Below are 24,489 nucleotides of genomic sequence, written 5' to 3' on the forward strand. Positions count from 1 at the left end.
TTAGTTAGAATCAGAAGTAATATTTGGGGTTTTTTCAAGTTTCTGGCCCATTTTTATCTTCTGAAAGGATCATCTGGAAGAACAGTTCTGGACATTTACCTCCTCTGCTCTTCAAAGTCAAACTGGTTGCTCACAATCCAGATCATGATGTACCATAAAGAATGTTAATGTATTTCTTTAAATCTTTCAAACTTCTTCATTGGCTGAAATTTACAGTAGAAATAAGTTCATGTTGGGGGAAACAAACTATTCTTACTTTAGGATTCTGACACTTTCATCTTCTCTACTGTAACAAATGACAGTTTAAGTGCTTGTGACACAAGTGGAGGAGCCATTTTTCCATGTGCACACTATTAGTCATATTAGAGGTTCACCTTGCAACCCAGATGGGGCTTCCACACCCCACCTGAGCATCTAGAAAACAACCCTCACAAAATAAGATTATGTCCTTCTGCTGTTTTAATTATATAAAGCATATAGTGGAAGGATCTGAATAGGAATCAGAGTGGTGCAAGCAGTGAGACTATTAATCGCTCAGGCAGGGATTACAGAAGGTAGCAGATTGTTAAGATTTTTTAGCTGCCTGAAACAGCATGTTCCAGGAGTTCTGTACTAGCATTTTTCTGTAATGAGTATTATGTTGAAATAGCTCCTTGTAATTTTGGGCGGCAGTGCTGATGGTGAGTGGACTATTTATTTATTTTTTTTTATGAGAGACATTTAAAAGGATTTGCCACTCTGAAAATAATCACTGTGCTTTTGGAAATATTTGATGAAATCTTGTCAAAATTCTGAGTCGAACTGTCCCATTATTATTTACCAGAGAGAATGAGCTAGCTGATTCAGGGTGGAAGACATCCCTGTTTTCCTCAGCATAGTGTGTTAGTTAGTTACATGATGTTGCCCATAGCTGTGTGAAACAGCTGGCACCAAGAATAGCCAGAATGGTAGCTGCAGCAGTGTTGCAGGCTAAAAACAGACCAATGGTTGTTAAACACTACACTGATAATTCTCCCACTCCTTCAGTTCAGGATGTTTTGGAAGCTTCAAGTCTACAGCATGTTGAAGGTCAAGGCAATTATTCAGGATATAAAATTAGTTTCTCTAAGGGACAAAGTTGCATGGCTCCAAGTGACTTGGCTGAAAATTCATCAAATTTAATTTTCATGGGAATCTGAAAGGGTTGGGATATCTAGAGACCATGGTTTCCTCTCAGTTCCAGATTCTGTACAAAATTAATTTCCTACAAATATCTGAATGACTCCAAAGTGATTTAGACAGATGGTCTAACTGGCTTCATGGGTCTATAGTTTCCCTCAGAACGAATTCCTTGCCAAAATTGTATTTGTTCCAAACTTTGGTTTCCTATTTTCTAGCAGGAGGCTTTTCTCTGTTGATTTAGAGCTATAGGAAAAAGGGCAGTATAACCAAACATCATCCTGGATCAGCATGGGAAATAAGTTTTTTGGAGAAGAAATCTTTGCCTAGAAAATCCATGACAGAAATTATGACACTGTACATATTATGCCATTGTTCATAACAGTGGGTTTTACAAATCAAGAAAAGGTTGAGCTAAAAAAAACACTTGTAAATATGCCTCCTAAGTGAAAATTGTGTGGCAATAGATAGCTTGGATAACTCAAAAAAAATCATATATAAGCCATCAAAAATTTTGAGGAGAGAGAAGTTTAATTGTATTATCATGCTTGTGAATGTATGTATTAAAACTAAAGCAGCATTTAAAAAGCTGAGTCAAATTTTAAAGGAGTTAATTGCCACAACATGGAGGAATCTGATTTCATGACAGGCTTTTAGTTAGAACAGAAAAATTACCAAGAGCTGATGAAATAGTAAACACTAATTTCTTTTAAATTGTTAATTTCCTTTGGAGTTTTTATTCCTGTGGTGGTTTTTTCCTTAAAAACCTACTCCAAAAAAGCCTGCTTTCCTCATTCATCATTTTAAGTGAATTTCATGTATTCTCCTTGTCTTCTTGTATTTCTGAACAGGAAACAGACCATATGAAATATTAGTCAGGTATAAGTTCCTGATTTAACATCTTCTAAACTAATTTTTCAAACCATGTTGAAACCTCCCTATGCACCACTGCTCTGTATATCATGCTTTAAGGCCTTTTTGTTTTTTGTGATGAAACAGAATCAAACAACATTATGCTCTGGAGCTGTGGGGATTTTTTAATTTACTGGTGTTTTGGTATCAGAGGAACAAGGAAGATGTTTTATCCTTATACACTGCTGAGTATACAAAACTTTTTGAATCAGTTCTTGCTAGGTGAAGTAATAAAACTGGTACCTTATTCACAATCTGAAATGTAAAGAATTGTTCTCCTTTAGTTTAGATGTTGACTTTAAAAGGATCTGTATAAATGGAAATGTCATTTTAAATTACTGGAAACTACCTTGAGTAATCTAGCTTGGAAGAGTCATATCTCTGTCTACTTATGTATGATCAGTTAATAAACAAAAATACCAGAAGAAGTGTCATAAATACAGCCCATGGATTTGCAGAAACACTGCAAACACTGCAGCTCTCCAAATGACTTCCTCATGGGAAATAAATGATAGTTACTTCTCCTGGCACAAATACACCATTCGTTTCAAACAAGTTTTTAAATTTTATCTGCTCAAACTAGGTAAAATTTTATCTTCAGTTCTAGTCCAATGTGATATATAGGTAGATATTATAATTTGAAAGGCAAAATGTATGCTGAAATCACCACCTATTCTTGAATCTATGGACAATTGCTATGGATTAGGTAAAAAGTACTTTAAGACAACACAAAATTATTTAGAAAAGCTGAGACCATTTTATCTGTTGTCATAAAACCCTAGCGATTGAGCTGGACATACTAGAACAGTCAAACCCAGAGTTTTGAGTGCAACTATTTACCACTGATCTATTTTTTTTCCTACCACATCTAAAATGTTTTGTTTTAAAGTTTTTAGCTGCTTTCACTGCCAGTATTTATCTTGTTTCATGAACATTATATACAGTAATTTCTACCTGCAATACTGTCATTAAAAAAATGGCAAAAGGCAACTGGGCAAACATGAAGAGGTGAAGAGTATTTTTGGATATTACTGTTTTTTATCACAAAAGGCTGCCTCATGGTATAGAGACTAAAAGAGGTAGTTTGGAGATGACATATCATTTAGAAACAACACAGATATTTCTATCCAGCATGGCATCCCAGCTGATGGTCAGGGGAACATGACAGACAGACAGAGGCAGCAGAGCTCAGTTTCCTCCAGTAGGAGGTTAGGACTGCTAACAGCATATTTGGGAGGGTCATGTCTTCCTACAACCAGCTTCTCAGTTTTTCCAAGTTGGGGATTTATTTACTGTCTTGTTTTGGGGGTTTTGCACCATTATGTTTATTTTAAATCAAGTTTAGTTACACATTTTAGGTACAAGGAAGGAAATACTTCTTATCCTTTAGCACTTGGGCTGTCACTGGGGATTGGGAACAATGAGACAGCTGAAAATAACAGGAGAAAAAGCCTGACAGAGGTAAATACAATCATGATGGAAAGCAAGGAAGAAGCAGCTGGAGGAGGAAACCAGAAAAATACAAATAGATTTTGAGATAAAAACTGTCTACATCTAAGTAGAATAGCTCCCTGAAAGAAAATAAGGAGCTGAATGGAGAAATTTATATATAAACCAGCAAAGCTGGATAAGGGAGTCTTCAGACTGGAGGTAATATAGCATGTGAGCATGTCTTCAGGTATCTGTTGCTAAAATGGTCATTTGTTTTCAGATTGTCATTGAGTTAAAGAAGATGCCACTGGTTTCCCCATCACTTCATGCTTTATTTCGGTCTACTTGTAATAGGTGTCAATGTCTTTTTTCTGTCATAGGGCACAACGGAATTTTAAATTATTACCAGGTATTAAGATTTAGCATTTACATAAGATTTTCATGCACTAACTATTTTATGGATGTTCTCTAATTAATCATCTCAGCATATACAGACTGTGTGAAAATGTAGCATTTTGCAGATGGGAAAACTGCAATCCATTGAATTGCTGGAAATGCAAAAATTGCTTTTATCAGTAGCACTTCTTGGTAGTCAGGCTGTTTGCTTTCTAATATTTGTATCTGAACTTTATCTGAACTGGATCTCTTTGGATTAATTTGATGCAATAGTGATGAAAGTTGTTAATATTAAGGGTCAGCTCTGCAGTACCTCTGTCTTCTTTGTTGGGGGACAAGGAATACAAAATGACAGCTATTTATATGTCAAGAGTCCCTGGGTTACTCATGTGCCTATCACAAAGGCCTATCTTCCCAAAAAAATTCTGCTGCTGCTAAAGGAACTGATGACTTCATAATGGATATTTAATCACCCATGGTCTGTCTAGAAATATATACATATTAGTGTTCGAGTGTTATTCACCACCTAGATATTTGTATTTTGTTGTTTCTTGGTTTGAGATATATGCCTAAATAAGGTTATTTAAGTAAAGAGAAACTGCTATTAAGGTTAAAAGAATCGATAAAATGCAAGTCATAGCACTCACTGGCCTCAGTGTCAGGCAAACACTTGGTTCTACCAGTTTTTGTTATAATTCCTTCCTCATACTTGCCAGCCTCTTTTATTAATGTAGATGAGCTAACAGAGTTCAAAAAAGTGCAAAAATATTTAAAACATATTTTTGCTAAACAGGAAAAAAAAAGATAAACTTATTGGAATGCACAGTCAGGAAAGTAGAAATTAGTAGCAAAACCTTTGTCAATGTTCACTCTTAGGTTGCATATAATTTCAGAAATTTCACTGCAGGTTCTAATGTGTTTTATAATTTGAATTTGAGTATGGGCTAAATTAATGTATATATAACTATTTTATCTAGAAAAGTTGTTTTTCAGGAACTTTACAGTAACATTTAGTTTTTATCCCAGGAATGTGGTAACAATATTGGATAAATCTAAATTCAACATTTGTGTTTTCCAATGGACTTGCAAACCACTCTATCATTATAGTCACTATATCACTACATAGTCACTGTAACACTATATCATAATCAAAATATTCTGAGATTCCAGACATTATGTCAAGAAAATGTTATTGCATGTATTGACAAAACACAATATTTTATATATTTTTAATATAATATTCTTTAGCCAAATAATAATTTTAAAAATTTTAATTTAATTCACAACAAAGGTTAATAATGCTTTATCATATAAAACTATTTATTTGGTTTTTTTTAAAGACAGGAATATCAAGTCTTTTTTCATTGCATGTATTCAAACATCCCATTTTCTCAACATTATCCACAAAGTTGGAACAGAGAATTTGGTTTCCATTTGTTGACTTGTCATGCACATGAATACACAATAGTAGTTGTTTCTAAATATTAAAGAAAAAATCCATTTGTCAGACCTGAGCAAAATATGAAGGCTTTAGGACAGTGCTACAAGGAGATGACAAGGAGACAATGAGTCAAGAACAATGAGTCAAAGGTTCAAGGCTTTATAAGGAAGAAATTTCAGCATCCTACAGGTGGCTTCTGAAGCTGCCTTCTGCTAACTGAAAATGAGACTGTGCACATAACCTGCCTGGGAAAATCTAGTTATCAAAAGTAGGTTATGTCTTATTGAAAAACTATATTCTAAAAACACTTCTTATTTATTTTACAGTATGCACATTTCAACAGCCTGGCTGATTTTAGGTGAGACTGAGGTATCAATCAATCAATGAATCATCATCCTTTTAAAGGATGTAAACAAAACTGTAAAATAAAGTGCTTGTTTGCTTCATCTATGTGTTCTCTTTCTGTTCTTCTGCTCATCTACGTGTTCTGTATCTGCTCTTATGGACTTCATGTCTTTCAGCAGCATTGGTCTGTAGATCTCCTCCAAGCTTTCCATGTAGTGTAAATAATCACTCACTCGAAATCCATGCAGTGCTTCCTCCTGCACAGATACACATAGAAACATTTATTAGCTAAGAAAATAAAATGTACAACTCCAATTTAATTATTTCCAAGCTTTTAAAGATAGCTCGTTTTTTTCTGATTGTCAGAGCCTGGCTGTTTAAAATAGATTTTTTTATGTTTTTTTTTAGAAATACAGATTTGGCAATCTCTACTTCCAGACAGTTGGGGTTTTTTCTAATTACACACTTGGTATCAGAATATTTCATTTCACTAGGATGTTGTTTACCTCATTTCTGGAGAATATTTCATTGAAGATTTTTTAAGGAAAAGAAAGCAAGATTTAAGAAGGGAAATCCAAGTACTAAAATATTCTTTTGAAAGAAGATTTCTTCACCAGCATATGGCATAAGTTTATGGGTGTGGCTTTTATATCCAGCTAGATTCTACAGAAAAACAGGAATTCTTTTTTTTAAAATCGATGATAAAAAGATCTTCATGAAGTGCTTAAATAAAGCCAGAATAAAATGTTCTGCACCACTAAAAGTGAATAATTCTTACTAATTCTGAAGCACAAAGTAAAAGAAAATGCCCTAAGAAAACAAACAGATAACGTTCCTTCTCATGGCTACTATATTGGAGGGATAAGGAGGATGCCCCACAGACCACAGGATCCTCAAGAATGGTTAAGTGTAAAAAGGGTTAACTTCTTGCTGTTGTGTACTCATCATCTACTAATCAGTATTACCACTGTTGGCAGCATGTGCTGCAAAAAAACCTCTCTGCAGCCAATCTCTGTGGACATAAGTTGTACCTCTGGTGTATTAACTATGAATCTCTGCTAAGTGGAATTCTCCTGAGAACAGCTACTCAGGCTTGGAAAACTGCACTTTGGCATCTGAACAGGAATTCAAAATAGTCTTTATATTTCTTCTCCTCTACACAGAAGCAAAGCAAAAGTAAGATTTTACCTTCCAAGTTGCTCCTCATGCACTGTGAGAAAGCTGACTATGGTGAAATATAAAATTATATATATATATATATATATATATATACACACACACGCATATCTGGAACTAAATGGCATGTAGTGACAAGATAAGGGGGAATGGCTATTCAAAGAGGGTAGGTTTAGATTAGGTATGAGGAAGAGCTTTTTGGTGAGGCACTGAAAGGAAGTTGTGGAACACTCTGGAAGTGTTCAAGGCCAGGTTCAATGGTGGAGTGGAAGATGGATTGGAACTAGATGATGTTAAAGGTTCCTTCCAACCCAAACCACTCTATAGTTTAATTTATTTTTTAGTTTCAATTAAGACTTATCAATAGCAGGAGTACAAGTATGCTCCTTTTTTTTCCTGCAGTGGTCACTCAGTAAATTGTAGGTGTTCCAGTACTGCATTAATTTACATTCTTTTCTCATTAATTTAACAATACCATGCCAAACCTTTAGTGTGTTTATACTGCATGTGGCAACATACAAATTCTTTCTCCTATATTTTACATATTCAATCCAACAATGCCATCAAGATACAGCTTTTAAGACACTTTGTCCAAAACCAGGGAAAACAAAACAATACATTCATTAGACTGTGTACCAAACGTTTTCAAGGTCGCTGATTGGGCTGAGATACTTTTCCATATTTAAGCATATGTGAATTGGATGCAAACCAGTCAGAAAACTATTATTCTTGAGACAGACTAAGATGCAGATATTTATTCTATTAAAAATTTTGACAGGTGAAAAAAAACTAGCAAAAAACCCAAAAATGTTCCTGTGAAGAAGGGTAAGATACTGTATCAAATTATGACTGCAGCCACAGCTCTGCACTACACTTCAAAAAACCCCAAACCCAAACATAATTTATAATTGGGAAAGAATATGAAATTGTGTAGCTGTTCATATAGCAATTGGCATTTCTTCAAACTACCAGCTTGATCAACTTCATGCCAAATCTCCACAAACTTCAGCAAGGAAAAAACCCACCTTTCTGGAGAGCACCTCGTTCAAAGAGATTGAGCCCACATACAGAGAACCGAAGAAAATGCTCTCCTGACTTAATGTGCCTATTTTCTTTGCTCATGAAAGAAATTGCTCAGTAAAAAATGCAGGAAAGCTATTTTCTGGAAAATACTACACACAATTTCCTCCAGGAAACAAATAAAATTAAAGTATTATTTCACTTGTTTAAAATCACTAAGTGAAATTCAGTAAGAGTTTCAGATTAAATATATAATAATATATATATCAATATATATTAAATGTATATCCTCAGTATTCAGAGCTTTGCTTCTCCTCAGCAGTAGAAAAATTAAGAAACCCTTACTTTCAGAAAAACCTGAAGATCTCGGGCTTCTGTGTGCTTCATGATGTCTTGTTGTAGGTGTCTGAACAGAGAAATACATATATATATTTGATAATCAGGACCAAGGACAATACATATGGCAATGTAGTGACAGATCTCACTCCAGTCCATGTAATTCCAGAAACACTGAGTTATCCATTGCAGACAGATCTAGATGAGAATGAAATTATATACAATTAAATCATTCTATACATTCAGTCATAATTAATCAGCTTTATCTCTTTTCTGTACTACAGAACCTTTTCCCTATAACATTACCCCAGCTATGAAAATAAAAGGGATAAAGTACAAAACAAGCCAAGATTCACCATTTTTAATGTGCAGCCTCTGAATAGATTCCTAGTGAGTCAGACTAAACATTACAGCCTGTATCCGTGCATCTCACTTGTATGAGTATATTCCAGCATCTCCTCAGCTTGAGACTCAAAGTCCAATGAAAGCAAAAGTGATTTTTTTCAAGATTTTGTTTTAAATGTGGCCTGAAGAGTAATGACAGTGATGAAGACATGTTCAATGTGGGTTTTCCTTTCAATTAAAGTAGTTCTCTGCATTATGAATGAATGTTAGGTCCTTCCCTAAAACACGTTTTCATTTAATGAAGTCAGTATGAACACAGTGACTCCTTTGCCCTGATCTAAATTACAATGTATTAAGAAGTATAATGCACATTTCATTTGGTTCTAGACCACAAATCTTCTGCTAATCATTCCTTAAAGTGTTTAAAAATATGCAGCAGAATTACCATGATTCTAATTAGATGACAACCATAGTCCGGCATTAAATATGTTTTGAGGTATTTATGGAGGCACACAATCACTTAAATATATCAGAACTGTTTCCACAGTTCAGAGTTTGTTTTTAATGCTGCACTAGAACTGCAAAATCACAGAGAAGATACAGTGGCACCCACGAGTGGCATTTCAGTAACTCATTAAATTAATGAAAAAAATCATTATTAGGAGTTTAGAACAGTACCTAGTCTATTATTGAATGTACACAAATGAAAAAAGAAAATAGTGCAAATTGCACAAGAATAGCTGAAGGAGTGACTGTCCCCATGTATTTTCTTCATCCTAAAACAGGAACCTTATTACAAGCACCTTATTCCTATGCTGGAATAAATTCCTTCATCTGCTACTCTCCTCTCCTCAAAAACCAAACCCCAAGCTGACTACTTTAAGCAATGTTTGTCCACACTGGCATCTGCCCCCATTAAAGAGTCTTTTCAGCTGCAAATGTCGCAGCAAAAAGGAATTTTGAAGCCATAAAATGAAAAATATTTTTCTTGCCTCGGCACAGCAATACACTCTCTCACTCTGGCAAGGTGTCCTTTGCACAGACAATCTAACTCACTGCATGGAGCTCTTTACTCTTCATCATGACTGCAATCTTTACAAACAATGCTTTATCCATAGCTTTCCATACCATCAAACAATTTTTGTAAGTAGGAAAAATGCAAGGTGGTGTTGTAGATAATTATTCTTCTGTTGTAACACCTCTTTATTATGAAAGAATAGTATGTTACCTGATTTTAATAGTTAGAGTAGCTCATATAAAATCAATTTTTCTCTAATATCACAGGAACTGCTTCCTAATATATAACTACTGCAAATTACCTATTTCTCTCATATGGAAAATTCAGATAATTATTCCAGGGAATAAGGTATTTTGTTTAAATGCTAAATCTGAGGATTTAGTATATATTAATCAATTTTTCTGCATGAACATGTAGAAGGTCATCAGCTCCCATACACTGGTATTATTCTATGAGTCAGTCACTTTCTATTTTCACATGCTCAGATAAGTCTATGTGTTCTTTTCCCCTCAGTTTTATAACCACCACACAAGTGCCATTTATAAAAAAATGGTCAGTAGGTCCTCAGTGTTCTTGATTTTGTAGATTTAAGTCAATAGGTTGATGATCATTTAATACACTTTGATCAGTTACCTGGGATGGAGTGAAACCAGACATGTGGAAGGCTGAACAAACAATGGGTAACTCAGCTTTCAGCAACATTTCAACGTGGTGAGCACTGCAAAAGTAGACTGGATGGATGCCATATTCCACTGTTGTAACAGGCAGGTGCATCTGGTTAACAACAACAACATCATCAACGAAATTGAGGAACAGGATTACAAATACAGAAATTGTTTTTTAATGCCTTGCTGAGAACAATATATAAAAATATACCCTTTTATATGTAAGAGAAGTAATTCTGATTATTTGAGAGACAGGAAACAGGATAAACAGAATAGGTTGTACTCCCATCAAGAAAAATATATAGGTAACTAAAGTGTTAATAAATATATCCTGATTGTTACTGTGCATTAGTAGTGTAGTTCCTTATTGTATATAGGCTTTAATTGTCAAAACAGGGATGGAGAAACTGTTGTTATATTTTAAACAGGAAAACAGAAGAAAAGAAAAGAGATTGATTTCTGCTTAGTATTTTTCCTCCATTTAGTGGTGAAGTAGAACTTCATGATATTTGAAGTTGGTTTTTGTGTGCACATATCTCTGCAGTATGTGTGGAGGGTGTGAGTGAAATTCTATTATGTGCAGCAAAAGGAGCAGAGGTTTTATCACTATGGAAGGCTCTGGATATCAATGCTCAGTTCCAGTTAATGAATCCTTGGCACCAGTGGTTTTTCAAAGTGGAGCAAATTTCAGCCCAAATTTCATTATGAGGATGCTGGAACATCCTCAGGCCAGACTCAGTGCTGAATGAACTGATACCATCATTCCTTCTGGTGACAAGACAGATCACTTGCTATTGCTGCAGAAGCCTCCATGCAGAAGAAGCACAGAATCTCATCTGTGCTTCTTGTACCTCAGAGTTCTCTAGTAGAGACTACAGTTTAGAGTTTATGTTCAAAACACAACATGACAATGTACAAAATGTTTTATTTTAAATAGCTGGGAACTCCCATAATGCAAGTTAGAAATGATGCTTCCTGTATTACAACCTCAATCCAGATACTGACAATTTAAAATTGTCAATCATACAGTATTTGTGCAGTAATAATTTTTAAAATTTACCAAATATACTCAAATGTATTAAGTAAATTTCAAAACTGTCACTAAAAAACCCTAAAAAATCAGATCAACGGACTTGCCCTCTTACTGGAATATGATAATTTAAAAAAAAAGGTCATTCAGCAGTATCACAGTCTTCACACAGAATTTAGTGCCACTAACAAAGTTTGTTTTACTGCCAGCTTTAAAATTCTTAAAATTAACAATGTCTTCAGTCCACCTGCTACTTCTCTCCTTTTAAACAAAAATTTGAGCAAATATCAGATCTACATTTTTCCATGAATTTTTCATAGTCATGTATTTATCTAGGGGGTCTTAAGGATAATATAATGCATTAGAAAAGTAAGAAAACAAAAAAAATGCCAAGAAAAAACGAAACTAAGGACATGAATAAATTCTCATTTGTAAACTTCCAAAGGAGCCTTTCAGAAGAACCAGGTTGTAAATTCTTACAGATAAATGCAGTCTTGGTAGCCAGAGAAATGCTGAAACAAGAAGACATGAAAATTGCTGAAGAAATGTCAGTGTCCGCTCCTTGTCCCCTGACATTATGAGGAAGATGGAAGATGCAAACCAGTCATAACCAGCATAGTGCTCCTGCAAGCAGCCTGAACAGGAAGGTTAAGGAACATGGGCAGAGATCTCCTCCTCACTCTCCTGCAGCAGCCAGAGCTCTCCTCCTTCTGAGGTGCACACACACAGAGCCAAGAGCTGGATTGTTAAACATGGCCAAGGGCAACAGAGCTACACAGAAAGCAGCACCAAGGCACAGTTATCTCTCAAACTACATTAAAAGAAACAATTTAAGCTGTTTTCCCCATATACTACATTTTTTTTAGTTCATATGTAGTCAAGCTAAATCAGTAAAAGTAAACAAAAAGCAAGTAAATGCAAAAAAATCTGCACCAAAATGAGTGTGCTTATAAAGTGGAAGAAAGGAGAATAGTGGAGGAATAAAACAGGACTTGAAATTAATGGGGGAAAAAAAAGAAAAACCTTAAAAATGAGATTCAGCACATTCTGAGTAATACACCTGAAGTATAATTTAATAGTGGTATGCAAATCTAACAGAATAATATAGCAAAGCTGGTTGAAAAACTATTATCTGTTTCAATTTTATTTTTTTTACAGGAAGTTCCACAGTAGATCCAAAATAACCACTCCTGTTGATCTGACTACATCTACTTATCACACCACTACATGGGCAGTATCATTAACAGTGTTGGTATTGTGGGAGTACCACAAGTGCTCACTAATGTTCAAAGGTGCATTGTTGCAGTCTCTATCACGTTCAAAGACATGATCCTACTCCAAAGCAGCTGATGACAAAAGTGAATGAGAAACATTCTAAAGTATGGGAACAAAAGGGTGAACATTTTCTTAAGTGCATTGGGAATGCATTTAATTTAATAAACTTTCAAAGTAAAAGGGCTCTTTTAATATTTTTTCTTTAATATAATATAACACACCTACACCTCTACTAAAAGTAAAAACCAGGAGTTCAAATTCCACTAAAATTTTTGGACAACATAACTTATACTATCAGGAAAAGGATACAAAGTGAAGATACCACAGTTCTTTGCTGTTGTTTCAGAAACTCCTCACAATTCTTTAACACGAAACACAGCCCATTTTCAGCATCTTCTTTTAGCAAGTTTAAGTATTTTCCATATCTATTTCAAAAAGTTTAAAAAAAAGCCCTCTTTAAATATTTTTTGAATTCCTAAAAAGGAAGAACTCATATTTAATAAACCTGTAAAAGTTAAGCTGTCATAAAGTTGTCCATCTCTAAAACTATGCTGTAGATATACACATAGACCATTAAATCAAACCTTCTGTGCTCTACCTGGTAAGGATTCAGAGCAAACATCTGCTGCTCATTGTTGCAAATCCTCACCCAAATTCAGCTTTAGAGATGGTGGTGGGGAGGAGCAATTACTCTGACATGCATGACTCAGTTTCTTCACGTACAATATTTAGAATTCGATATAATTGTTGCACGTGTAATTATTATAATCAGAATTCAAACATTAATGCTAAAGATAGCAATCTGTAGAAGTACAGATATCTAAGTTTTCCTTCATCACAGCTCTGCAAATTACCAGCCAAATAAAATGTTTAAATGGCATGTAACTAAGCTTAGCTAAACAGAACCATTTAGAGAAGTAATGCAAGGGAAAAAAAGACACATAATTCAGGATAATGCAATTTTATGGTAAATCTTACTAGCACGTTACAATTAGTCTTTATAAAAATAGAGGATAATAACATACATAAACTGTAAAGATGATTTAATTTTGTACTAATACCTTTTTCAATTCCAGTTAGAATTCATTTTCTTAAAGTTTATCTTAGATTTAAATGCTATAAAGCAATGAGTTGATGGATTAAGTATTATTAAAGCCGTTCCATGAAAATCAAACAAATCCTAGAAATACTCTAGGGAAATATTTTAATACCATGTACCTGACTGTCATTTCAACACCAAGCTGCTGCACAGATGAAAGGCTTTCTTTCTTCACATCTGCATCCATGGCTAAAACAAAATAAATTAAATAAACTATTATAAGAAATATGATTTGAACTGAATGCTAATGTAAAGCTCATTCTGTGTATGAATACCAATTCTGGAGAACTGTCTGCTATTCAAAGTTATTTTGGAAGTGTTTGGAAAGGATTCATAAAAAATCTCCATTCTTAACAAGACTTTTTTTTAAATGAAATTCACTCTCATTATAAGGAAATCTTCATGGTAGGTATGGTTATCACTACATTTACAGCAAGCAACATCTTTTTCAGCCCCATATCTTAGCAGAATTTTATTCTTTCTGGCCTAGAAATCAGACAAAGTAGCATATTCAGATCCACTTTTTTCCATTCCAGAGGCCTTAAAATTTCCTAGCTGTAATTCCAACTTTATTAACAAAAATTTTATTCTGATATGAACCACAGAAAACTTTAAAACTGATAGATTTAATAAATCAATTAAATCCTATATTTATGTGTATTTTTTCATACAGTAATATATAACCCATTTTCTGCAGTTTTTTTAATTAGAAATCCAAACTAGAAAAAATTTATAAATAAGGATTTAAAGCTGTTGCATTTCCTCAAAATTTTAAATTCTAAATTAAATTTTAAATGGGCATTTTCCCTATCAGGTACATGATATAATCTAAGATAACTAGACCATAGATAAAAATTGCAGTCTAATAATATTATGAGCTACAAAGCTGAGAGAATAAACCTTGAATATACTTTGAAAGTGCTGCTTAGAAGCAGAAATGAATGAAACAAACAAAAACCTTAATGGACAACACCTGTTAAAAATGTACATAGATATGGCAGCAGAAGTTAAGGTATTTTCATTTAAATGATAAATGTAAAAATCTAATTAAGCAAATCACACAGTAACTTCTCATTAATTTTTTCTATATCCTCAGACAGACAGAGAAATCAAAGTGAAGGATTCCCTGGCTATTCATGTGTAGGTAAACACTCTATGTTCCTGGCACACAAACTGGGACTAAGGTATTAAAGATGAAATAGTTACAAGTTCAGGGAGGAAAAAAATTCAAAGGGAAAACAAACAAACAAACAAAACAAAAAGAAAAAAAAAAAAACACCAAAAAACCAAAAAATAAGATTCCATCCGCTCATATCAGATGAGGTAGGGCAAAATTTTTATGAAGAAAATAATACAGCAAAATACACTCAACAATGAAGCAATAAAATTCAGCAGAGGAAGTATGGCAAGAATAAAACCGCCCTCTGTTTTATAACTTTCACAGGGAACAATAATTTAAGTGTTAGGGTTGTGAGAAGTTAACCTTGTACCTTTGACAATATATTTATACATAACAAATACCAACTGCTCTTTGAAAAAAATTATTCAATAATTTGATGAGACAGAAACAGTAAATGCACATCAGAGAGGTTTTCTGCAATCCAAAGAAGAGTAGTTCAAATATCTTTTGCACAGCATACCAGCAGTGCAATCTTTGGAAGAATACACATAAGTTCACAGAGCATTTCAGTTAAAACCCCACAGAAATAACTGAAACATTCATAACTTTTCACAATTCATATCCTGTTCCAAGTTACCTGTTTACTCAAGCTACAATTGCCATACTAAGCAAATATATTTTCAAGTTTGTGTGTGCAAGTGGAAAGGCAAGAGGCATACATACATCCTAGGAAATAGGGGCAATTTAAATGAGTTAGCTGTGGCTAATGAATAATGCAGTCCTGCCACCACCATGTTTAATGGCAGCAGAGGGCAAGGACAGCAAAGACCTCTAAGCTCCAATGCATTCCTGCTTCCATTTTAAGGTGGATGCTCTTGTGGGTGGCAATGCAGGTATCCCGGTCCTGCAAGGGTGTAACAAAGAAAGGCTGCATCACAGCCCACTGTGTGAGCCCAGTGTGCACTCTGTAACAGTTTACAGCAAGTACTGAATGCTCATTGTGCATTAACACTAAGAATGATTTTCATTGACTTCTCTTCTTTGTTGTAACATTTCTTAGTGGCTGGAAAGGGCTTTTTTTTCCCCACCACACTTCCTTCTGATATTTTTCTCTGTATTGTGAAGGAAGATAAAATTAACTTGAAGTCTGGACTCAATAATAATTCTCTAGCACACAGTACCTTATCAAGGCAAAACCTCTTGCTTTCAGACACCACTGTATTTGACATAGTCACACCTCTGTATCCTGCTAATCCAAAAATTGTGCTTCTTTGTCCTGGGTCAAAAGTTTTTGTCTTCCCTTTTGTTTATTGTTTAACAAACTGGGAAGACTAGGCCTAAGAACACTGTAAAGTCATTTAGAATACACAAAGAACTACTTTCCACTGATTAAAAGCTACACCTAGAAACCTTAAATGCTCCATTAAATTTAGAAAAATGCTATGAAAAACAAGTGGAATATTTAAATACTGTATATTGCAATCCATGGACAAAAAGCTTGTACTATTGTGATGATGCCCATATATCTGATTTAATGCACTGAATTAATTTCATACAAAAAATTTTGGACACATATTTTTCAATACACCTGATATAACTGTCTTGAAACACAAAAGATTTCATAACAAAAAGGCATGGAGAAGAATCAGTTTTCTAAATAAGAATGCCATTCATCGTCAAAGGCCAGAACACCTCTCTGAACTCTGAATTAATAATATGATACAACACTCTGGCCATTATTAAATTGAATGAACAACATATTTTGGCAGCTTCCTTTTTATTTATCTTAAACCAAAAAAATCTATGTTGAACAGATATTTCACACTTTTTTCTTTAAAAATGAAAAACACTGTAAAACAGAAGCCAAAATTAAACTGGACTTGATAGATATTGAAATTCTCTAGGAGCTGACTTACAATTTAAGAAAATTCTTAGAAAGCACCTTAATAGGCAGCACTTTTCAAAATGTTTTGTAGCATTCAGGAGCACAAAAAGAGACTCCCATGAGGCATGATTTTGTAAAATTATTAAACTCAGTGTATAGCTATAAGCACTCCAGCATAAGTTAACTGCCATGCAAGTCCTGTGGCATTCTTTCTGATCAGCCTATTAATTAAGTTTACAATTTATAGGAAAGATTGCTTTCTTATTAATTTCTCCTCTTACCATTACAAAGCTTTTATGTGTTTAAGTCAGAAAATGGGCTACATCGCATTCATACTGACATGACAGGATGCCAAGCTAAAACAGCTTTACAGCACGTGTCATGTAACTTGTATGGTAGTTGGATAATATTTAATTTATTTCCCTGTTTAAAATGCTGTACACCAAAGACACCACTGGCTTCCCTTTTGTCCTAAGTAAAAAAAATTACTAAAGCTGTCATTCACATTATTGGTTTAGCTATTTCATTCCTGGTGCCCAGGCCAAATGGTTTTATGTCTATATAAATAATCTTTGCAATATACTAATGGATGCTGAATTTTAACATCAGTGACAATAAGAAGGATTAGGTTTCTTGCTATGGATGAAAAAGACTTTTGATTCAAACAAAATATTTTAGTAAAGGTTCTGCAAACAGCTGAAAATACCATGATAGCCAGAGCCACCTGCTTAATTCCCACAAACACTTTAAAATACTTAGAAGTATATAGGTGCATTTGCTATCAGATGTCTAGTCCATGTCTTTGTCCATATAAACTGAATTTATGGAACTCGTATAATTTTTCTATGATTTATTATTTTTGTTAACAAACCAGCAGGTTTTCACTTACTCTTCAACAGGTACCTAAACACTGACCCTGCATTGGCAGATACCCAGGCAGTCAATATTAATCTTTATGCTAAGCCAGTAACTATCCTTTCTCATTCTGATGCTCTTATTAAAGTTTTATATTTTAAACATTATTTGGGCAGAGCAAAATTTATGAGTTTTTCTCCATTATCTGTTCTACCATTTTGCTACTGTTTCTCCTCCTTCAACTAGGCTACTCATCTAGAACACTTGTGAAATTCTGACCTCATACTCATTGTTAGAAATGTCTATAAAATAATCTTTTTTCAAAGAAAAATATTACTTTTGTTGGATTTGAACTGGGAATGGAGACAATGTAAACAGGATCTAAGAGTGACTGCTGGAGAGTGTTGATGGCATCTCAGAGGTAGCCTTGTGCACAATTCTACTTTAACTATTGAAAGTATCTGTTATGTCATCAGTACTCTTGCCATAACAATACAAGACCAAAATATTAATATATAGAACTTCAACTTATGTAAAGATTATCTCAAACACTCAAGCTGTTTCTGGCAACAGCTTCATTAAGAATGAACTACATTTTCTGTCCAGTTACCTAAATTGGCAATGGGTAAAATGCTTTTTGATAACAGCATCTTCAAAATGGTGGACAGTTTGAAGAAGTGAATTTATCAAATCATGCAGAAAGAATGGAAAAATTCCCTTCCTTCTTCTTTCCTTTCAGCACAATTTCAGGTTGTAATCCTGTGTTTCTCATTTGCTGCTCCTTCTGAACAGCTCTATATTGATACATTCCCCTGGTGTTTTTAAAATTTCTCAGTTTGATACCTGACCCACCTGACCCTTCAAAGATTAAGAGCTCATTAAATGACAGAAAGCTCCTAGAGATTTTGTTCAGTCAGAGAACTTAGGCTCATCTAGGAGAAGGAACACACCATGACATTTGAGTTTTACAGCCAAGACCTGCAATCCCGGAGGTTCTGTCCCTTTGGCAGTAAATGGCAGAGCTGTTTCAGAGACAAAGTCCAGTGGAAACAGAGGATTCAACTGCAAGGTCATCTGCAAAAGCAGAGCTCCCAAAAAAACCCTGCTAATCACAAAACATTGCAGCAGTCCCAAGTGTCTGCAACACATCATGGAGACCAATTAAGAAGCACAGACACCAACACATTAGATGACTTCACATTTCTCTGATAAATGGTTGTTTAAACCTTGAGAAAACAATGACATTTTCACAAAGTATTTCTGTTACATTGAATGGGAATTTGCTAACAGAAAGAGCGAGAGGCTATTTTAGCAACTTCGCATACCTAATATATAATGCATGGTATTTACTACTACAGAAAATTTCAGTTTCTTGCCATTTTGTTACCTATTACAGCTAGACACCAATGATTTGATTTTCAGTGTTTCAGGGTTTATAATGGAGAAAGAAAAATTAAAAGCAAACTAGAAATTATTAATTCTAGGAAAGGGAACAGACAGAGATCATTAACATATGCACAGATTGAATCATCTGAATAAACATCACAGCAGTATTGTTGCTGCTAGAGGAAAGCAAACTTCATTTAAGATTTGTGTTACTGTTTACAATTGAATATTGCAACTGCATAGTTTTTTATCAGATATTTTTTCCTTCTCTTTTATCTTGCAAATGGTAACAACCCAATCTAATTTAATTTTTCCATATTTGCAAATTTTATAAGAGACTGAAATCCTGAGGGGCTCCATGGCAGATGGATGACTGTGTTATTCTAATTACAGCTAGCTACAGGTTTACAAGGCTGTCATTTTTTTTAGGATAATCAAATTCTAATTTCAGGAAACATGATAAATGCTGAATATCTATGTGCTGTACTGAATCCACTTTCATGAAAAACGTGACTTTTCTTCATTGAAATGAAACAACTATTAAAAACAGGCTTTCAGTTCCTCAGAACCAAATTTATTTAAAAGAATGGTGGATACATACCATTGCCAAGTTCATGTTGGCTTACTTAGATGTGGAGCTAGAAAGATGTTACCTTCTAACAACTCACTAGGTTTACCTCATACAGAAAAATATCCCTACTGTAACTAGTTTTAGGATTTAGGTTAGATGGCTCTTACAGGAGTATATGAAAAACATACTGTGAAATAATACGGCATTCAATAATTCTCTTCAAAGAAATTGCAACACTTCATAAAGACTACCAGAAAACCTTGGGAAAGGTACAGAAATCTAGCCAATCATTGTTCAATCAGTGAGAAGTCTAATTTTAAACAAATTAGGCCTGAGAAAGATTTGAGCATGTTTTGTTGTCCCTTTGGTACAAACATAGGAAGCATAATGCATCCTGGGTTCTCAATGTGCATTACCCTCCCTTCACAGAAAGGCCATACTGTTTATTTTATTATGAAAAAAAAAAAAAAAAAGAACATAATTTTAGCTATGTGACCAATCCTTAAAATCATGCCCTTTTACTGTTTCAGAGTAGAATTAGAATATGATCACAGATTCAGTTTTAGAGCCAGACTTTTGTTTCACGTCAATTAGAATGAATTTATTTGCCTAAATTAACTTACCTGGTTAACCCTTATTTCTACACCTTTCTGGAAAAGGTGCTATGAAGTTTTAATAACCATTTTCCTATAAAAGTTAAAAGAAACCTTTGATGATACACGGTGTTTGCCTGAGCAACACTCTTTCCTGGGCTGGAGAACTCTTCACAAAAGAAGTCTGTGATAATGCTGTTGCTGACAGGGAAAGAACTCAACTGGACACCACCAGTCCTCTGCCTACCTCTTACCACCTGATTACTGACTACCCTTGAGAAGACTTCTTATTCTCCCATTTCCAAGCTCTTCTTCATTAAAGAACATGGAATATCAAAAGCATTTGCAGATGAAAACTATTTATTGGACAGCCTGTTAAATGTTGGCGCCTTTATCTGATAACCAAACCAAACCTACCCAGAATTAATGTCCAGTAGTGCCTGTATAAGATCCAAAAATCCCCTCATACAGAAAATAAAAAAAATTAGACAGAGTTGGTTTATCATTAAAAGAAAATCTTTAAGGCTCAAGAAAACCAAGAACTGAGGTTTTCACTATGTTATTTCTGTTTCCGTATCTATTCTTTTGGATTTTTAATTATATACAATACATGCAATTGTCACAGGATTTTCAAACTTGGTTTTCTTCGAAATTGACATTAAATTTTAGATAAATAATGCAGTGTTGATGTCACCTCTGTCTAATGAGTGGTTCATGGTGAAATCAATTAAATAGAAAATCTAGGTTCAACTTTCCTGAATGTACTTTAAATCCCAACTTTGACCAGAGGACTGAGAGGAGCAGATTAAAAGTAAGGTACTTGATGACTAAGGGAATGGAGTAAGGCCTACTGCTTCTCTTTAGAGATCTTTCATATTAGGTGGAAGCACTTAGCTATCATAATTAAGGAAGAGCACGATGGCTGTCTTTGCTGGGCAAGGCATCCATTCAGAGTATGCAAGTCAGATGTTTCTTATTCCTCTAGGTAGTTTTTGCATTTTTAGCTTTTAAAGGAACAACCAAAATTATCATTTGAATCAGGAAGTCTCAGAAATATGTAATTAGCAAGCCTTGTGTGTCCATAGAATTATTTTATTGCTCATTATGCCTCATGAGAAGTTGAAAAGTAATACAGGACAAGACAAAACACTTTCAGTATCTTTTAAGAAAAAATAAAATTGTGATTGAAATAACTGTCCCATCAACAACTCTCTTCATAAAGCAAAGAGACTGATTCTGAAATGAAATTAAGGGTATCCTGTTAGCAAGCTTTTGGAAGGTAAAGGCCACTAAACATAAAGAGTGACAGCTTCTAAAATTTCTAAAGGGGTTTTATGCTTTGAAACATCAAAGGCAGGCCCCAAGTCTCCAAGGACATTATATTTGCATCCTATGGATAGGAGAGTAAAATACCAGTATAAATAACAGACTCTCCCCAAAAGCAGACTTGATTCTCCACAGTTAGTAACAGAATAAGTACTGTAAATGGCTCAACTGCAACCTGAAAGAAGTCATGGACAAACAGTGAAGAATGAAAGTGCGCCTTCCAGCAGATATTAACATTGCTTCTAAATCTTCTAATTTTACCAGTGCTTCAAAGTATTAAAACACATTACTTTACACTCAGAATAAATCAACTTTATCATTCATCCTTTATGCTTGGCTGTAAGCACAACAACCGTACTAACACTCAGGTTACTCTGGCAACAGTAACAGTTCTTTAATACATATCACTTAATATAATATAAAGTGTATACCTTTGCGGGGCTTCCAAAAGGTGAGCCAGATTGCTTACACCATCTTAAATATTTATGCCACCAGCTTTGCAAATCATCTATAATAGGTGTCAACAAATACTCTGAATCACACCTTCACCTGTTCTTTATCATCTTTCCATTATTAACATACAGAAATGTGAAAGCCCATCACTAATAATTATCTGTTCTGTTCACTCGAGCACATAATTTTCTTCTCCAAAGTGAGGTTATTTCCCACCAGTGAAGTAATGAACTTCTGAGCTGTTAAAGAACATTTTAAACAACCCCCAAAATGATACAGATACATTTGGAAGAAAGGCAATTTAAACACTAAGAAGTTGCATGGCAATAAATTATTAGTAGACTGACCTTTATAGCTTCCCGTGCTGAAATAACAATCTGTTTTGCTTTCAGAAAGATGTGACACGAACTTTTCAATTAATTCTGCCAAAACTGCAAGAAGTAAAAACCCATTAAAAAATTAGAGGCAGCAAACAAAATATGTAACTATGTCACCTAACTAAATGACAATATGTGGGAAAGTAAAGCTATTTAATTTCCTGCATATTTATTCATATTTTTATAGGGGAACAACTCAAAACATACATTGTGCTTTTGCATTCCTAACACCATTCCTAACTTAAATTAAATTTTAATAGCTTTACTGAGAATATATTCAGTGTAAACAGAAAGAGAATCTCATATTATCTTCATATCCTCCAAGGATTACTTCAGAATTTGTTACATGATTTCAATATGAAATGAAAATTAACTATAATTAAACTATAATGTCTTACCACATTTGTCTGTGTATGGAGACATGAAAGGAAAACAATAAAACGAACAAACCACAAAACCAACCAACCAACAAAATACCCCAAATAAACCCAACAACCCACATAGAACCAAAAGCTGACACCATCCCAAAACTATGCTAACAAAAGCACATGAAGTTTAAGGGCTGTTTTCAAAAATCCTCAATAGAAAACTACCTATGCCATCACAAGAAAAAGATTATTCACTTAAATTTATGCAATATGAGTATTTAATTTTGGAAATTCTCCATTTAATGATGACCATAATGTTCTTTTTCAGTTCTTGCTATGGAACTTTGAGTCAGCAGACACTGCACAGCTAAGTCCAATGCTGACATTTGTTCACTGTGGAGGAAATCTTATCTCCCATCTTGATAGGATGGTAGCCAGGAAGTTAGCAAGGGTGATAAATCATTATCCAAACTGTCCCTGATTCCTCAGTTCCCCAAGTCTGAGGCTATGGCAACTGAACACTACACTGTAAAAGTTTAAACAAAGCTTATGAGGAAGCCTTTACACAAACTGCACAGAAGGGGCCCACATGAGGTAAGCCATAATAGGAATTTAGGATAGCACAAATGAATTTCTTTTATAAGTAAATGCTATCCTAAAACACCTCCTGTTGGCTCCATAAATAGGATATAAAGCATACAGATATGCATCCTGATACTTCTCACAACAATGCAAAGCAAGGGAGCGTATTTAGAGAGTAATGACTGCTGCCATCTGTGGGATTTCCTGTTTTAAGACCATGTTACCATTTCCCTGGCAGCACTTCAGTTAATAGCAATGAAGCTTCAGCTCCTGATCCCCCATTCTTGAACATAACTCCAGGCACCCACTGTCCAGGTGGGTTTGCTGATTTAAGCTAGTTCAAAGAATAGTAGAGAATGGCAGGAGTTGGAAGGGACCATAAAGAACACCCAGTACCACTGGTACCAGTATCACTACACTCATTAAGCAGACAGTGGTAGGAGCAGCTGCAGCAGCACAAGTGAGGCAGAGCAACGACACATGCTGGAGGTGGCAATGGAGAAAGCTAGAAACCTCCAGAGCTAGTCATGATGACAGGAAAACTGACACAAGCAGTTAAAGAGCAGTGCCTGCTCTTTTGAGAATGAGGAGAAGAAAGACAGAATTTCCACCCACACTCTGATACTTGTTATGCCAGAAAAACAATAAAGATACAATAAAGATAATTAATTCTTCTTCCAATTATTTTAAGCTAACATACTGACAGTAAATCACCATCTTTTTTTGTCTTGATTAATTGCCTAAAACATTTAGAGAAATTACACTGAATAAATCCAAATAAAGTTTTTAAAAGGTTGTGTTTTGGTAATGCTAAAGAAGTTTCACTACAACAGCTAAACATGAATTTTTCAGTTCCAACTCCAACAGTAAGAAAATTAATTTTGCATTGCAAGGGACTACTAAATTAACACTAAAAACCTACATGTGTAATTTATATTCTTAGGCATTCTTACAGTGAAATGAAACTGCTAATTAAATATAACATAGCTACTCTTAATCATGGTTAATAAAACACATGGGGCTCAAAAAAGCAATTTACTTTACAGAAGAGTAACAATTTATTCTTTTTTGAAGAATATACAAACTCACTAATCCTCACTAATATGCTTAGTGGAATTTGGCCCACAAACAATATAACAAATATTTGTGTAAAATGAGCAAACGTGTCTATTCCTGAAACTGCAGACAGCAAAAAGCAGAAATTAGACTTTAGGTTTGTAACTAGCTATATATTTACTGTATGACTATTAGTACAGTTATTACTGAAATATGCCCTACTATAATAATAAATGAGAACTATGTTAAGACTAAAATATCCCATATTTC

General features: G+C 34.4%; 1 protein-coding gene across 4 annotated transcripts in view; it reads right to left on the reverse strand.

Moving 5' to 3' along the window:
- Positions 1-5,196: 5,196 nt before the first annotated feature.
- Positions 5,197-24,489, reverse strand: part of TBC1D32 (TBC1 domain family member 32) — a 74,663-nt gene continuing 55,370 nt past the window's right edge. For 3 of the 4 annotated variants that reach the window (XM_064413033.1, XM_064413035.1, XM_064413034.1), the window contains 7 exons: positions 22,184-22,267; positions 13,767-13,836; positions 12,858-12,973; positions 11,754-11,908; positions 10,212-10,352; positions 8,225-8,413; positions 5,197-5,940 (listed from right to left, as the gene is read on the reverse strand). In XM_064413033.1, the coding sequence (XP_064269103.1) occupies positions 5,782-5,940; positions 8,225-8,413; positions 10,212-10,352; positions 11,754-11,908; positions 12,858-12,973; positions 13,767-13,836; positions 22,184-22,267 (914 nt within the window). In that variant the 3' untranslated portion in view covers positions 5,197-5,781. The remainder of the gene's footprint in view (positions 5,941-8,224; positions 8,414-10,211; positions 10,353-11,753; positions 11,909-12,857; positions 12,974-13,766; positions 13,837-22,183; positions 22,268-24,489) is intronic. The other variant, XM_064413037.1, reaches the window with a different exon arrangement.

This window comes from Passer domesticus, chromosome 3, assembly GCF_036417665.1.
Source record: "Passer domesticus isolate bPasDom1 chromosome 3, bPasDom1.hap1, whole genome shotgun sequence".
In the NCBI taxonomy this organism is placed as follows: Eukaryota; Metazoa; Chordata; class Aves; order Passeriformes; family Passeridae; genus Passer; species Passer domesticus.